This window comes from Dendrobates tinctorius, unplaced genomic scaffold (genome assembly GCF_039654945.1).
Source record: "Dendrobates tinctorius isolate UK_male_01 unplaced genomic scaffold, ASM3965494v1 ptg000035l, whole genome shotgun sequence".
Lineage (NCBI taxonomy): Eukaryota > Metazoa > Chordata > Amphibia > Anura > Dendrobatidae > Dendrobates > Dendrobates tinctorius.
In genome coordinates, this window is record NW_027361703.1 from 43,335,675 (window position 1) to 43,352,818 (window position 17,144).

The window sequence follows — 17,144 nt, forward strand, 5'->3', positions numbered from 1 at the left end:
CTGTTATTGTGACCAGTTAAGCAAGTTGAAGATGGAATGATCTCTAAAAGGGCTAAAGTTAAAGATGACACATTTTCTCTGTATTTTAGGCCAAAAAAATTATATATTGTCATTTTTTACATTTTAAAAATTACAATAAGGAAAATAGGCCAATGCAAAAGTTTGGACACCCTGCATAGTTAGTACCTAGTAGTACTCCCTTTTAAAATATCACAGCTTGTAAACGCTTTTAGTAGCCAGCCAATAGTCTTTCAGTTCTTGTTTGATGGATTTTCATCCATTCTTCCTTGGAAAATTCTTCCATTTCTGTGAGATTCCTGGGTCGTCTTGCATGCACTGCTATTTTGAGAACTAGCCACAGATTTTCAATGATGATCGAATCGGTAGACTGTGAGGGCCATTGAAAAACCTCTAGCTATCGCCTTTTGAGGTAGTCTATTGTGGATTTTGATGTGTGTGATCATTATCCATTTGTAGAAGCCATCCTGTTTTCAAATTCAGCTTTTTTACACATGGTGTTATGTTTGCATCAAGAATTTGTTGAAATTTCATTGACTCCATTCTTCCCTCTACCTGTGAAATGTTCCCTGTGCCATTGTCTGCAACACAACTCCAAAGCATGATTGATCCATCCCCATGCTTAATGGTTGGAGAGATGTTCTTTTCCTGAAATTCTATGCAATTTTTTCTCTGCACATACCTTTGATCATTGCGACCAAAGAGTTTTATTTTAACTTCAACGATTCACAGGACTTGTTTCTAAAATGCATTGGGCTTGTTTAGATGTTCTTTTGCATACCTCTGATGCTAAATTTTATGGTGAGGGTGCAGGAGAGGTTTTCTTCTGATGACTCTTCCATGAAGGCCATATTTGATAAGGTGTCTCTGAACAGTAGAACAATTACCACAACTCCAGAATCTGCTAAATCTTTCTGAAGGTCTTTTGCAGTCAAGTGGGGGGTTCTGATATGCCTTTCTAGCAATCCTACAAGCAGCTCTCTCTGAAATATTGCTTGGCCTTCCAGACCTTATCTTGACCTCCACTGTTCCTGTAAACTGCTATTTCTGAATTACATATTGAACTGAGGAAAGGACACCTTGAAAACGCTTTGCTATCTTCTTATAGCCTTCTCCTGCTTTGTAGGCCTGCACCATTTTCATTTTCAGAGTGCTAGGCAGCTGCTTAAAAGAACCCATGGTGGCTGTTTTTTCGCACAAGGTTAGAGGAGGCTATGTGTTTCTAAACCTGTGGAATCTGCATCAGCTGGCCTTTCCTAACATTGAGGGTGAACAAGCCATATCCCTTACAGGCTAATTAAGGTCTGAAACCTTGGTCAAAGTTATCTGAGCACACAAATCTCCAAAGGTGCCCAAACTTTAGCATCGGACCATTTTTCTTTTTGTAATTTTTAAAATGTGAAAAAATTACAATGTGTATTACTTTTTAGCCTAAAATACAAAACAAATGTGTCATCTTTAACTTTAGGCCTTTTAGAGATCATTTTATCTTCAACTTGCTTAACTGTTCACAATAAAAGTAATTTTGACCAGGGGTGCCTAAACTTTTGCATGCCACTGTATAATAATACCGCAGTAATTCATTCCTTATCGTGTGTGTTGAAAGAGGAACTGCGGTTTCATTTTTTTGATAGAAGATTTAGGTTCTTTCATTCATTTTCAATGTAGAGCAACTTCAAAGATAGTCCTGAGGCATTCAGTAGCCAATTAGATCAGCGTATGGTTGTGAAAAATAAAAAAAATACAGAATACCGTAGCCTTACTTTCTTTGCATCTGCTCTTTTTAAGGTGTAATTATATATTTTTTTAAAATGTCTTCTAGATACTGCAAAGGTGTTCCGGGTCCTGAGAACCCCACCAATCGTTAAGAACACTGTTCTAAAGTGCACAGCTCCTGCAGGAGTGCATACTGTCATAGTGGTGTACAGTTAAGCCTGTACACCACTCTACACTCTCATGTTTTGCAAATCTGTGCATTTTACCAGCATTTTGAGTGATCAGTGGGGGTGTCAGGACCCAGATTCACACCGATTGGCTCCACTTTGCTGCCTTTTAGAATATATGAAAAAACTTGCATGCACATGGTCGCTGTTTCTGGAAAGTTACCTGAAATGACAAGTATACTTTAAAGAGGATGTCTATTTAATTTGTTCCACCATATAGCTTCTGGATCTGTTTATTTAGTGCCTAATATGCTAAATTTTAATGTTATATCAAGTGGGTGTTGCCCATAAGGTAATAATGCAGAGTAGCATAAAGGTACATCCTAAGAGAAGCCTGTGAGAACTGTCCCCTTGGTAAACATCTTAAAAATAAGCATAATGGACGCACTAAATAAAAAGACCCACGCCACTGGAGCCGAATAGCAGTTATAATCGGAGCAAAAAATTGATCAGAGACAGGTAATCTTTACTTTCTAAAGTCTGCATTAGGATATTAATTTGTATGCACTGACCTTACTGATGTCTTCCCTACTTGTTTTCAGTCCCGAATATCTTGATGTAGTTAAAGGTACACAGACTATGGATGTAGATGAATTGAGGGAAACGTCAAAGAAGTATATTGCTGCATACTTTCATCAGGTAGGATCTATAATGCTGCTATAATGAGGTTGTTTGACTTTTGGGGTAGATTTTGTATTCTAATCAGTCTTTTCCTTGGATGACATTCAGACTTTTCTGCATTTTTAGCTACAAAGTGACCTTTAAAAGTTTTATGGCACTTTTTAAACACCTTTGTTTTAAAGATTTCAGGGCAGAATTTGAAATATCATTGACGTGTATGAAGAAATTCTGCAAAAAGAGTCCAGCCATACAGTACACTAAAGAGATGATGTGCTCAAACAATGTGGAGAAATATTTCATGTAGGATTTGCAGCTTTTTTTTTGTGGGAGAAATTTTTTGCAGTGGAAATTTTAAGCAACCGAGTTTCCCCCTTAGGATATGATGTTTTTTCTGGCTGATTCTGGCTAGAATCTCTCTGAAAAAGCGCTCAATAAATATTGAAAAGAATGACGACTTGCTGTACTTTGTTCCGTCTTTTTCAGCTTCTTTTAACTACTTCAGGCCTTGAAAGCTGTGAACAGGCTAAAACAATTGATCCGTCCTTGCTTCTGGAGTCTTTCATTTCGAAGCTGCTTACTACTTTATTTTGCTTTATGCATAGTTGCCAAAAAAAAGGCTGCCCCCGCCAGTGAGGCCTCCGCTAAAACACCAAAGAAAATGCAAATAAAAATGCTCCAGGAAAAACACTGCTGGTGATTTCCTAAAGCGTGTTTCTATAGCTAAAGCACAGTGAGTACGCCAGCGTTATAACACGCCATGTGCACATACCCTTAGCGTATGCTGTATTGAAGTTTTGAAGTTTCTGCTTGCAACAAACTTCTCATTCATTTGACTGAGAAATTGTGCCAATAGTGCACGTCACTTTTTTCCGTGCTTTTTTTTAACACGTGTCAGAAAAAGCGTCATGTCAATTGTTTGTCAGATATTCAGCACAAAATACAAAAATTATAATTTTGCTGCCTTTTTAATTATAGTTTTTAATGTGTACTTGCTCAATATTATTCAATCTTTATGTCAGTGATTATAGGAAATTGAAAAATAATGCTGAAGATGATATGAACCCATCATATGCAAACATAGTCCGACTTGCTCTACATATATGTGTACAGACACACACATACATTCAGGTGGATATGCTTTACTTGCCAACCTCTCACATTGATGTTGGTCAGTTTCCAATGATTTAGTGTCACCTGTGTCTATGACAAGCTAACTGTTGGTTAAAAAGAAGCAATGTTGATAATTTGTTATGTTATGAAAATGTATGGTTGCATATTGCTTCCTTAAAGTGGAGAGCAGAGAACTATATAATAGGATTTTTAAGGTTCTTCGTGTAAATGATTATTTAAAGAAGCCCTCCCATGAAGATTTTTTTATTACTAAATCTATGTATGTAAAGTAGTGTGTATATGATATATATATATAGACACCTACTGCAGTCTTCCCCGGTACGCAGCTCTGTTCTGCTCCTCTTCTCAGTGGCGTCACCGTACGTCAGACTATCCCGCTCACTCAATACTCTATGCGTGAGTCAGAAGTTTATTTTACAGTGAAAACCTATGGAGTCTCCTTCTGACACTCCATAGACTTACATTGTAAAAATCACTTCTGGGTTATGCGGAGCGCACTGTGACCCAGAGAGTCTGTAGAGCGGTGACATCACTGAGAAGAGGACCAGAACAATGCTGGACATCGGAGAAAGCAGCTGTAGGCGAGTAGATCAGTACGCTCACTCTACATTACATGCACATACACACATGTAATGAAGAAAAAGCTTTGTGGGAGGGCTTCTTTAAGCTTACACATTTTGCTTGTCATTACTACATTGTAAGCCTGTAATTTTCTGCAGAATTCATACCGCTGTGCTAAGCTGTCACTTGGTGGCACGCTGCAGCTTGTTGATGCGGTGATGTCCGGAGAGGCTCTGAATGGAATGGCTCTTATAAGGTAATGATGGATACCAGTAATACTGTAGAGTGATTGAATGTATTACTTCTCCTTGGAGTGTTAACGCCATACATGTCTGTCAGTGGCTTATCTCCTTGTCCCCATACAACACACAACTATATACAAACGAGATGTACTATGTGCCTAGGAAACTCACCTAGCTTCTATGCCGCGTGGTTTCCACATTGGCAAACGTGTAAAGTTGACATTTTATTTTATTGATTTCTATTGTAAAATAGCTGCAATAATGCCATTTTTTAATATTTTTAGTTCACCTATAGCCCCCATCTAAATTCTGGTCTTCATAATTTTTAGAGGGAAAGTTTTGCATTTCCAATTGAAAAACCATTTTAAAAGATATTTTGCCAAGAAAGAATTAAACGTTTGTTCTGTTCTTTATGAATTGTAGTTGGCTAAATCTATTGTGTTTTTATTTCTTTTATAATATTTCAGACCTCCAGGGCATCACAGTCAGCGAAGTGAAAGCAATGGATTTTGTGTCTTTAATAATGTTGCTGTCGCTGCAGAATATGCGAAAAGCAAGTACAACGTTCAGAGGTGAGTCACAATGTGTTACATAAGATGGCAAATTACGATAAGCCTACATTATTCCAGGACTATTACGCTTCATGTGACTAATATTAGTGGGACCCTTTTATTGTACTGTAATGAAAAATGTGTGCAAATGTGTGCTTCTTTACTCTCTGCATGTAGGTGACAAGTACTAATGTAAAGCTGTTCCTATTATCTTGTGAATACTTATACACGCTACAGCCCCTATAATGACAAGGGTATTTTTTGTACTTTTAAAAGATTTTTGCACATGAATAATAAAATGACACATTACTCTAATAATAAGGTTCACATTCAGAGCTATGTTGATTAGACCCATCAGCAGGCGTACCTTTGCGTCTCATGGTTTTACACAATAAGAAATAAAAATCTCAAGTAGGTGTTAAAGGGAACCTGACAGCAGATTAATATTCCCTGAATCACGGGCAACATGAATCAGACATTGGCTGCATTATTGCAGCCTGGTAAGTTATACTGTAAAATGCTGCAACATTTTCAGAGAAGACATGCTTTGAGAATCTGATCAGTAAATGTTGGTCTTGGATGACTAGTCTGAGACTAGTCCCGATTAGATTCTCTCCGCCCTGCCTTCTCCCCTAGACTCCCATGTCACCTTTTATATTATGTTTTCTCTGAAACACTGCAACACTTCATTGTAAGACCTACCTGTCTGCACTAACTCGGCCAGTGTCTGATTCTTGCTTGTGGTTTGAGCAGCATTAATCAACTGTCGAGTTACCTTTAAGGCCCCAATACACATTATATAAAAGATGGTCAAGCCCGCCCAACCATCTGATGTGTATGGGGGCCTCCCTACTTTCCCCTGACAGATGTTGTTGTAGGAGAGAAAGGTCAGAAAGTTTGATATTAAATGCTCTCCCCTTTTGATCTCCCGGAGATAAGCTGCCTTTAGAGCTGTCTGGCATCAGCTTTTTCAGATGTCCCCAATAAAACACATACATATAATTAAATTTGACTGAGCCGAACATAGATGGGTGTGAGGGAGTCAGAAGAGATAGTGGCCGATGGCTATTGTATGTATACTGCCAGCAGTAGTCCACCTCTAAGGCCTCTTTCACACATCAGGTTTTCGCCGTCAGGCGCGATCCGGCGCTTTTGACAAAAACCGGATCCGGCGAAATGCAATGCCGGATCCGGTTTCCCCCCCATTGACTTGCATTAGAGCCGGATTGAGCCGGATGGCCATGCGTTTCATCCGATTTTCGCTGGATCCGGCAATGTGACGCGATCCGGCGTCTGGAAAAAACGGCTACTGTAACGTTTTTTGTCTCCGGCGAAAAAGCCGGACACGCCGGATCCGGCGTGTCCGGCTTTTTCATACAATGAAAGCCTATGAGCGCCGCAATGCGCCGCAATGCGCCTGATCCGGCGACAGCCGGATCCGGTGGCCGGATCCGGTTTTTTTGGTCTGAGCATGCTCAGTAGCTCTGCCCACAAGACATATATAAAAGCAAGACAGTGGGACCCTCAGCCACACCCAACATGACACCCAAGCCAAGAACCAGGAGCAGGAGAAGGCAGCAGACATCTGCAGCAGCACCATCAGCACCACCCCAAATGGAGCAGCATGCTGAACAACGGGAGGGGAGTCCAGCAGCAGATGAGAGACGGTAATTATCAAATCCCCCATTCCTCCAAACTAGGGCTATGGAATATCAAGATATTCATTGGCCCTTTGTTTCTCTTTATTCAACAGCCGCCCAATAGATGCAGCAGCAGCAGCAGCAGCAATGGCAGCAGCAGGAACACCACCCACAGCCATGGAGTCTGGCCATGAGGAAGACAGCACATCTTCTTCTGGGAGCCCTCCCTCGCATCGTCAGAGTTTGATGGTAAGTTTTTATTTCCAAAATCCATCATCTCTGTAATATATGTCTATTCATTGCCTTTTATTTCAAAACAGGAATCACAAGATGAAGAGGAGCTCCCAGAAGAAGAAGGAAGGGGTGGACAGACACTTGGAGTGGGCTCACAATTGGTAAGTTTTTTGCATCAAACGCAGAAACACAACATCACACTACACACAACACATAGAAAACAATGTTCTGCAGACCACACACAGCAAACAAATGCCTACATCCAAAGACATAACATTTTTTGTTTTCTTCTCTAGTCTTCCCAATCTGGTGCTCGGCCAAGAGGTCCTCGCAGTGCCTCCCGGGGTCGTCGGCGACAGCAACGCGGCGGTCACCAGCGTGTAAGTATGAATATTTTTGCTTTGTTTTTTTTGCACTTTTTATTTCATTTCTTTTGTGGAGGCTAATTATGTTATTTTTGTCTTTTTCTTTAACAGCCTTCACAGCGTGCTCCCGACTCTGACGGTGAGGATGGAGGGATTGATGTGGACCGCCTCATCGATCTCGTCAGAGAAAGGGAGCCGCTCTGGAATATGGCTGACCGCCGCCACGCTGACCTTATCGTTACCCGACGACTCTGGGAGGAAATCTGTTCGCTCCTTGTGGACCGCTGGGAGGACCTCGAAGCTTGGGCCCAGATTAAAGAGCGTAAGTATATACAGTACCGGTTGCTTGATTTAAACCAGTGTTTCCCGAACTCCAGTCCTCGTGGTCCCCACGGATCATGTGTTCAGGATTTCTATTTACTTTGGAAATCCTGAAAACATGACCCCTGGGGACCATGAGGACTGGAGTTTGGGAAACACTGATGTTGTATACTAACCACTTTGTCCTTTCTCGTTTCAGGGGAGAGAATTGTGAAGCGGTGGCGGTCTGTGAGGGATCGTTTCAAGAAGGAGTTCAATAAAGAGATGCGGGCCCCGAGTGGATCTGGAGGACGCAGGAGCAAGTACAAGTACGCACGAGCCCTGTCGTTCCTCCGGGAGACAATGCTCACCAGAAGGTAAATATTACACACCACATGTGACAAAAAAATGTTTAGATGTAACTTTTTTTTTTTCAGCCAGGGCCATACCATGTCACTATTTTAATTGTTTTTTTTTCTTTTTATTCCACAGCACGGTGAGCAGCACTCGGGAGCCTGCACGATTGGACCCTTCTGAGGCGATCCCTGAGGAGACCGGCACCGAGGGACACTTCGACCGCCCCGGTACATCTGCACCTTCCCAGCCTTCCCACACATTCGACCCATCTGTCCCATCCACCAGCACAGGAGCATCGTGGCCACCTATATTACATGAAGCTGCTGGTGAGGAGATCGCTTTCCCATTACCCCACCCTTCTGCCCCTGCCACCTCTAGTACACCTGCGGGTACTGGGCGGCAGCGGCAGAGGGGTCAGGAAAAGACTTATGCGCCAGAGTTCTTGCATCTGAATGCATCTTTCCAGAACTGTCTAAAAGTCTTGTCAGAGCAAATTTCCGCAGGCTTTCAGCAGATCAACTCCAGCATTCTGGAGGTGAAGACACTTCTGCAAACCATGCATTCAGAAGCAAGATCTTCGCCAAACCACACCTTTTTCAGGTCTGTTGTGGAGCGCATGGCAACACTATCTCCTACCCAGCAGATGCATGTAATGCATTCGTGCCACGGTGCTCTACAGCAGGTTACCTCCCAACCTCCACCTCCCACCAATGTAGTTCCTCCACCTGCACCCCCTCCAGCCACTTTCCATCCTCCCCCTCCTATTACATCTGCACCCCCTCCAGCCACTTTCCATCCTCCCCCTCCTATTACATACCAGCAACCTGGCCAGTACCAGCAACCTCCCCAGTACCAGCAACCTCCCCAGTACCAGACATCTCCCCACTTCCAGCAACCTGCCCCGTACCAAACTCCTTCCCCGTACCAAACTCCTTCCCCATACAACTTTCCATCAACATCATCTGCTCCTACAGTCCCTGCCCAACCCTCCACTCCACCGCCCACCACATCTTCTGCCTCCCACATGTCCACCCATTCTGTAGCTTTTTCCACACCATCACCTCTAACTGTTCCTTCCCCACCACGATCCCAGTCCTCTCTCCACACTCCCATTGTCGAAGTGTCCCGCAGCCCCTCCAGCAGTATTTCCACCCCACACTACACAGATTTGTAATGTGTGTTTTGTAATAAAAATGCCCAGTTTTTTTTCAAACCTTTATTAAAAAAGTTTTTTTAACTTTAAAAACAGTTTACAAAAAAAAAATATTTTAAATAAAAGTTAAATTATTGTTTACACTGGTTGTCTGTCATTTCTTTCTGCGGCGAAATATGTTTAAAAAAAAGGTTAAATACAGGGTATTTAAAAGGTAAAAAGGTATTCAAAACCAGGTATATAACTGTGGGTAAATTTTTGCTTTTTGCCACAGTTGTGTTCCTGGTTGTGTTTGAAGCAAAGTATTTCACCTAAAAAGTTGTGTTTATTGTTGGTGATTTCCTAACAATGTACACAACTTTTGTTAAAAGGTGAAATACTTTGCATAAAACACAACCAGGTACACACCTGTGGCCTAAAGGTAAAAATAGAGACCATGACAAGATAGCCAACTTTGGTTGGCAAAGGTATATACTGTTGGTACAGAAGGTACACAAGTTTGGTTGGGCACAAATCTTTCACACTCTGTCATCCTGCCAGTGTACTCTGCCTTGAGGTGACATAAAGTATAGTGCAAAATTGTCCCTCATTACTGAAACCGTCACAGAACTTCTAGTGGTAATGTCATGGTAATCTTGCAAGGTGGTTTCTTCAGAGGTGTCCTCAATGGAAATGGGTTCCTTGCAGATAACAAAATTGTGGAGTACCACGCAAGCTTTGATCACCTCGTCAACAGTTTCTGTCTTGAGGTTGATCGCAGTCAATAGGACCCGCCATTTGGCTGTCAGAATACCAAAGGTACATTCAACCATTCTTCTTGCTCTTATGAGGCGGTAATTAAAAATGCGTTTTGGTCTTGTCAATCCTCTGCTAGAGTACGGTTTCAAAAGGTGTTCTGACAGCTGGAAGGCTTCATCCCCTACACAGACAAATGGCATAGGTGGACCAGATGTTTGCGGCAGCGGTCTAGGTGGTGGGAACTGGAAGGTGTTTCCATACAGTTTATGCCCCATGGCAGACAGTTTGAAAACTTGAGAGTCATTGGAGCGGCCATAGGCCCCAATATCAACAGCAATAAATTTGTATTCCGCGTCAGCGATGGCCATGAGGACAATTGAAAAATATTTCTTGTAATTGAAATATTCCGATCCCGATCCGGCTGGCTTTACAATGCGGATATGTTTCCCGTCCACAGCGCCCAAGCAGTTGGGAAACTGACATATCTGTTGAAACTTGTCAGCAATTTCAATCCACCTCTCTGTTGTGGGCTCTGGTAAAAACTCTTCAGCTAAGGCCTGTTTCACACTTCCGTTTTTTCAAATCCGTCAAAATCCGTTGTTTTCCGTAAAAAAACGGATCCGCCATTTTTTGCAGGATCCGTTTTTTTTGTCCCATAGACTTCCATTACGGTTACCGCGGATCCGTCAAAAAAACGGATCCGTTTTTAAAAAAACGGATCCGTTTGCATCAGTTTCCGTCAAAAAAACGGAAACGGATCCGTTTGGCGGACACAAAAACGGAAGTGTGAAACAGGCCTAAGGAGTCCCATAGTGCACGGCATGTGTACTTCACTATTCCAGATATGGTGGAAATCCCGAGTCTGTACTGGAAATGCAGTGACGAAAAGGATTCTCCAGTTGCAAGAAATCTGTGGGGAATTAAAAAACAATCAATTAGTTTTAAATCACAGCATTACATACCAAAACTGAGCTATAACACTTGGAGATACAAACTACCACCAACAAGATTGCAGTGAAAGTGTGCTCTGATGCGATCACATCCAATAAATGTGGCTTACCTTAAAGTCACCATCAGACGCTCTGCGGGTGAAACAGAGAAGCGGCAATAGGTGTCCGCTTTTCTTATGAGGTGTGCATTGCGCTCCACCAAGTAATCAAAATTCTCCATTTTCATCCGAACATATCCAAAAAATTTATCCGGGTTTCGTCGAAGGTCCATGCAGAGTGTAGAATAGACCCCACGCGTCATTCTCTTGGCTGTGATGGGGTGGATCCACAAACGTCGTCTACGATGCCTGATGCGCTGCTGTCTCGCTCTCTCCCTCTCCAGAACAATCACCCTCAAACGATTCGCCTCCGCTATAAAATCCGCCAAATTCTTCAAAATATTTCCAATCACAACATCCATCTTCGCCAGTAACTTGCTCTTCTCTCCAACCTGCACTTTCTCCTCTACAACCTGTCAAAGAAGGGCTGTAGGAACACGCTATATATAGTTTTCCAGTAGCCAATCCCGTTCGGAAGGCCACAAGGGTCAATTTTAAAAACCGGATCCGGCGTAATCCGTCGAAAAACGGATGAACCGGATGAGACGGATCCGGTTTTGTCTGGCAAGAACAAGACGGATCCGGCAGAAAAACGGATCCGGCACATCAGGTTTTACAAAACATTTGCCGGATCCGGCGTTCCGGCACGACGCCGGATCACGCCTGACGCCGAAAACCTGATGTGTGAAAGTAGCCTAAGGGTGCTTTCACGTTGTGTTGTGGCATCAGTTCAGTGCCCTCTTTGGGGCTTATGTTCGCATGCCCTGCAAAGCGGAATTTGGGCATATGCGCCAAAGCGGCCATAGACTGTACTGGTGCTGACAGAGCAAATGTGTTCTCTTTCGTACATCATTTTCGGGAGTGTACCCCTACTGATGGCGGACACTCAGATTCAGTCTACTGTGTCTGAATGTCCACCTCCAGCAGGTGTATATGCCCAAAAATGATGCCTATAGTCTATGGCTACGTTGGTACATACGTCCATATTACGTTTTGTGAAGGGTCCGGATGTAAGCCCTAAAGGGCCACTGAACAGGTGCCAAAACGCAATGTGAAAGCACCCTAACTGGTTATCCAGGCAGTTGCTACACAATGTTCCATGATAATATGTTTCTATCATAACCTCAGAACATAGGTCAAGTGAAAATCACGGACATAAAAATCTAGAAAAAGTCACAAAATGTATGCACAATGTGGAGCTGGCATTTTCAAGCAACTTTTGCTCAACTCTGCCAAAAATCGGGGGTGGTTGGAGCAGGACGCTACAACTTGTTTAATTCATAGAGTAAGATTCAGGCTCTTCGTAGTACCACACACCTGCTCATCAAGACTGGCATGAACGCCAGATGAATCAGGGCCATTTTGTGTAAGGTCTCTGATAAGTGAGATCTGATTACAATTCTCTCAAATACAGGTTAGCTCTGCGAATGGTGCTCTTCAGAAGAATTTTAAAGGGTACCTCCAGATTTTCATCCTGGGAGGCAGCCAGCGCAGATTGGACAGTACTGCTGATGATGAAACTAAGTGTTTAGATGCCTCGATTTAATATTCTTCACTGACAGATCTGCCTGTCCAGAGGTTACAGCTATGAACAACTCTAGGGTACATTAAAAAGCTAGATTCATACGGGCATATACAATATGGTCCGCGTTTCAGCCAGAAAACTTGATTTTTTTTTCTCATTGTCATCCATATGCAATTCCTTTTTATACAGCAACAATTATTAAAAATTTTGATTTTCACATCAGTTTGAAACAGCTCCACCGAAATAGGTGGAGCTGGTGAGGAGGCAGGGTGGGATGTTGACATGGTCACATCTGCCATTCAAAGTCATTAAAAGTGAAGGCGTTTTGTACATTGACATTTCTGACATAATGGCATGCACCTTCTTCTCCAGCAAGACTGGCGTAGTGTGAATATTCACTATTCCAGCCTTGATGAATCAGCCCCTTTGTTTATGAGAACATACATACCATAGCAGGTCCTGTGTGCTATACTAGAGTTTACAGTGGGGAGCGGACGGAGGAGGAAGCCGTCTCATCCATGCTCGCTCCACTGTGCCCTGCACTTGGCAGTGTACCGGGAAAGCAGCTCTTGCTGCACTAACCTGTGCTTTTTGCTCAGCTACTCCTACTTCACTAACCTGAGGACAGCCATTCCTGCCTCATTCACTGTCTACATCGAAGTGCTGTGCAGGAATGTGCAGTGACATGTGGATGATACCAAGCCAGGAAAATGGTGCTCACCATTTTCTGTTTGGACATGTTGCTGAAGCATTCAGCACCCACATCAAAGTCCAATACAGAAATGTACAACATGGCATAGGTGCTAGCAAGCACAAGGGGGTCCATGCCTAGCTCCTGTGCTGTTGGTTCTGCTGGCCAATCACGGGCATGATGGCGGTGGGTGCATGCCTCTTGGATCACTGGCTCCTGTGCCCAGCAGGTCCTGCTGCATGAAGCTCATACTTCGAAGTGCTGGGGTGAAAGGGAAGAGAAGAAGGTAGCATCATCCTATCACCTGCCCTCAGCGATGTAGTACAGAGCGGTTCCTGTTGCACTGAACTGCCCTTTGACTAAATAGGCCAGTGGGACAACAAGCAAAGGTACCGCCATGTTGGTTTGACTTGGATATTTTGTGTATTCGAAATAGATAATACTTCTGCATTACAACTATTCATAATTCCACAATGTAATTTCTACGAGTCTGGATATTTATTTATATAGAGTGCAGTCATTGTCCTGGGACAAGAGCTCTGCCCTTTAAAGGGATTGTCCACTACTGACATCCCCTTCTAAATCTGAGAGTTTGCCCTGTTAAGACATTCATCTTCCATGCCTGCTGCTGTCTGACTTCCTGTTGATGTTCGACACAGCCCAAGGCGGGGGGACAGTGACCAGCGCTGATTGGGCACAGGGCTCACATGACGCAACTAACAACCTCTCACGTGAGCCCCAGGAATGCGAGTGCCGACACGGGAAGGAAGTATGAGGCTGAGTTCACACCTGGCGTTTTTTCCGCGTTTCCGCGGCGGTTTTAACCGCGCGATTTTGCCGCGAAAACGCGAAAAATAAGCATCCCATGCATTCCTATGGGATTCCGCAATACTGTGCTAATGCTGCGGTTTTTACCGCGGCGGAATCGCTTCGCGGTAAAAACCGCAGCATGCTCATTAATTTGCGGAATCGCGGCGATCCCGCACCCATAGGAATGCATTGTTCCGCTTACTTCCCGCATGTGGCTGTGCACACCATGCGAAAAGTAAGCAGAACATTTGCGGATGGTACACACGGTCCGGAGGAGAGGAGACTGTCCTCCGGGCTTTGGGTACCATATCCCTGTAAAAAATAGAATTTAAAAATAAAAAATATTGTTATTCTCACCTTCCGACGTCCCGCGCAGCCTTCCCGCTTCTCTCCACGCTCTCGTTCCCAGTAGTCCTTTGCGAAAATGCCCACGATGGCGTCCATTCTCGCGGGATCGCGAAGTCTCGCGGTCATTCGCGCGACGTCATCGCGAATGACCGCGAGACATCGCGATCCCGCGAGAACGGACGCCATCGCGGGCATTTTCGCAAAGGATTACTGGGAACGGCTGCGCGGGACGTCGGAAGGTAAGAATAACACCCTTTTTTATTTTTTTTTACATTCTATCTTTTACTACTGATGCTGCATAGGCGGCCTCAGTAGTAAAAAGTTGGTCACACTCGTCAAACACTATGTTTGACGAGTGTGACCAACCTGTCAATCAGTTCTCCAAGCGATGCTACAGATCGCTTGGAAAACGCTGGCATTTTGCAAGCTAAATACGCTTGCAAAATGCTAGTTTTTCCGCGGGAAAATCGCGGGAATTTAAAATGCGATTTTCCCGCGGACTGGAATTCCGGAATTCTCGCGGTAATTTCCGCGAGAGTTCCGGTACGTGTGCACTTAGCCTAAGTGTTCTAAAAGGGGCAAACTCTCAGATTGAGGAGGGGTTGTCTGAGTAGTGGACAACCCCTTTAAGTAGATGTATTTTCTGTTACAGTCCGCATCCTGGGACAAGCTGTCAACTAATATTTCTATATAATTTATAAATGCTTTTTTCTTTTGAACTTTTTGTACAGAATTCTAATTGTTGACTGGGATGTTCACCATGGACAAGGAATCCAGTACATCTTTGAAGATGACCCAAGGTTTGCATGCATGTGTGCGTGCGCGTGTGTATGCTAATTATATGCATAATATTTATTTAGTATAAATCATGTACAATGAAATGAAAGGGTAAAGATTGTTAGATACACCAAACATTGCTCTCATTTAGGGACCCTGTTGCTGAAGCCTGCAATGGCTTGTAACCTGATAATACATTACAGAGTTCAGGAGCCCGTTTCCTGAACTGAAGAAGAAAGACACGCAGTCAATTTAAATTGAAGAGGAGACAAGAACCGACCAGTCCAAATTCATCAAGATAGGTGACACATAATTATTTTATTAAATCAGGTAACAACAAACATGATAACAAAACAGTGACATAGACATAATTAAAACATATTAAAAACAGGGGTGCACACCCAGAAATAGAGAAGACCAATGCCAAGAGAAAGCGAGGAATTGTGTATGTAATTAATGGTAGGTCTATGTGGATAAAATTGTAGAAATGCCACAATACATGTCTCATAAGAATGGTATGTATATAATCTTAATATATACTTACCTTGTATTGTCTTCAAATCCTGTTTCATCCAGATGTGTCTGGATCCCAGAATTCTAAGCTGCGGAAGTTCACCGACCGCCATATTGGGACACCCAAGTGATGGGTGTCTCAATATGGAAATTGCTGGCGGTACCACCAGCGGAACACCGTCGCACCACATACACACACACTGTATACGCCGTACTCACCACACACACTATATACGCCGTACGCAACACACCCACCCACACTGTATACGCCATACGCACCACACAAACACTGTATACGCCATACGCACAACACACAAACACTGTATACGCCGTATGCACCACACACACACACACTGTATACGCCATATGCACCACACGCACACACACTGTATACGCCATATGCACAGCACACACAAACACACACACTGTATACTCCCTATGCACCACACACACATACTGTATACGCTGTACGCAGCCTCTTGTGCGGTACCACCAGTGGAACACCGTCGCGAACACGCCGCCGCCGGGATCAGCCAAATGATTCACTGACCGCTGCCATCTTTTGTACAGGAGGAGAGCATGCGCAGTTTTAATGTGATCGCCGCTATCTGTCTGCACAAAGATGGCAGGCGCAGTGAATCATTAGGCTGATCCCATCCCGGCAGCAGGTCAAAGAAGAGATGACATGAAAGGAGAAGACAGCATATGGGGTAGAGAGACAGAGCACAGGGGGGAGACAGCTCAAACGATACAGCACAGGAAGGAGAGAGACAGCAGACAAGGAGGATAGCACATGGGGTAGACAGGTCAAAGAAGAGAGCACAGACGGGAGAAGTCAGCACATGGGGAAAGAGAGTGGATAAGTGGGTGAGCACATGGGGGGAGGGATTCTCATCGCTGCAAAGCCTGCCCCCATCGTGACATTACCGCCCTCCTGATGTGATGGCATCGGGCCTCCATCTAGTAGTATCATAAGAGACAATATAAATGTTTGTAGCATAAATCATGGACAATGAAAATAAAGGGTAAAGTGTGTTAGATACACCAAACATTGCTCTCATTCAGGGACCCTGTTGCTGAAGCCTGCAATGGCTCGTAACTTGATAATACATTACAGAGTTCAGCAGCCCGTTTCCTGAACTGAAGAAGAAAGACACGCAGTCAATTTAAATTGAAGGGAAGGGGATCTCCTTACATACATTTATATTGTCTCTTCTGATGCTAGTATATACATACCATTCTTATGAGACATGTATTGTGGCATTTCTACAATTTTATCCACATAGACCTACCATTAATTACTATACACAATTCCTATTTCTCGTTCGCCTTATTGGGGGACACAGAGACCATGGGTGTATGCTGCTGCCACTAGGAGGCTGACACTATGCACAAAAAAAGGTTAGCTCCTCCGCAGTGTACACCCCACCGACCGGCAGGAAGTTCCTCAGTTTAGCTTAGTGTCAGTAGGAGGTGGACACGGGTCTTTTATTAGACCCCTATCTACCTCGCCGTGCGTCGTTCCTTTACAGGTTTCGGAGGGATACGGAGTGAACAGTCACATCCGTACTCCCACAA

The 17,144-nt window shown here is 43.7% G+C and overlaps 1 protein-coding gene across 4 annotated transcripts in view; it reads left to right on the top strand.

Moving 5' to 3' along the window:
* The window catches only part of HDAC10 (histone deacetylase 10), a 150,369-nt gene that overhangs the window by 29,531 nt on the left and 103,694 nt on the right, over positions 1–17,144 (top strand). For all 4 annotated transcript variants that reach the window (XM_073573436.1, XM_073573438.1, XM_073573439.1 and 1 more), the window contains exons 4-7: positions 2,504–2,600; positions 4,433–4,530; positions 4,984–5,088; positions 15,008–15,076. In XM_073573436.1, coding sequence (XP_073429537.1) covers positions 2,504–2,600; positions 4,433–4,530; positions 4,984–5,088; positions 15,008–15,076 — 369 coding nt within the window. The remainder of the gene's footprint in view (positions 1–2,503; positions 2,601–4,432; positions 4,531–4,983; positions 5,089–15,007; positions 15,077–17,144) is intronic.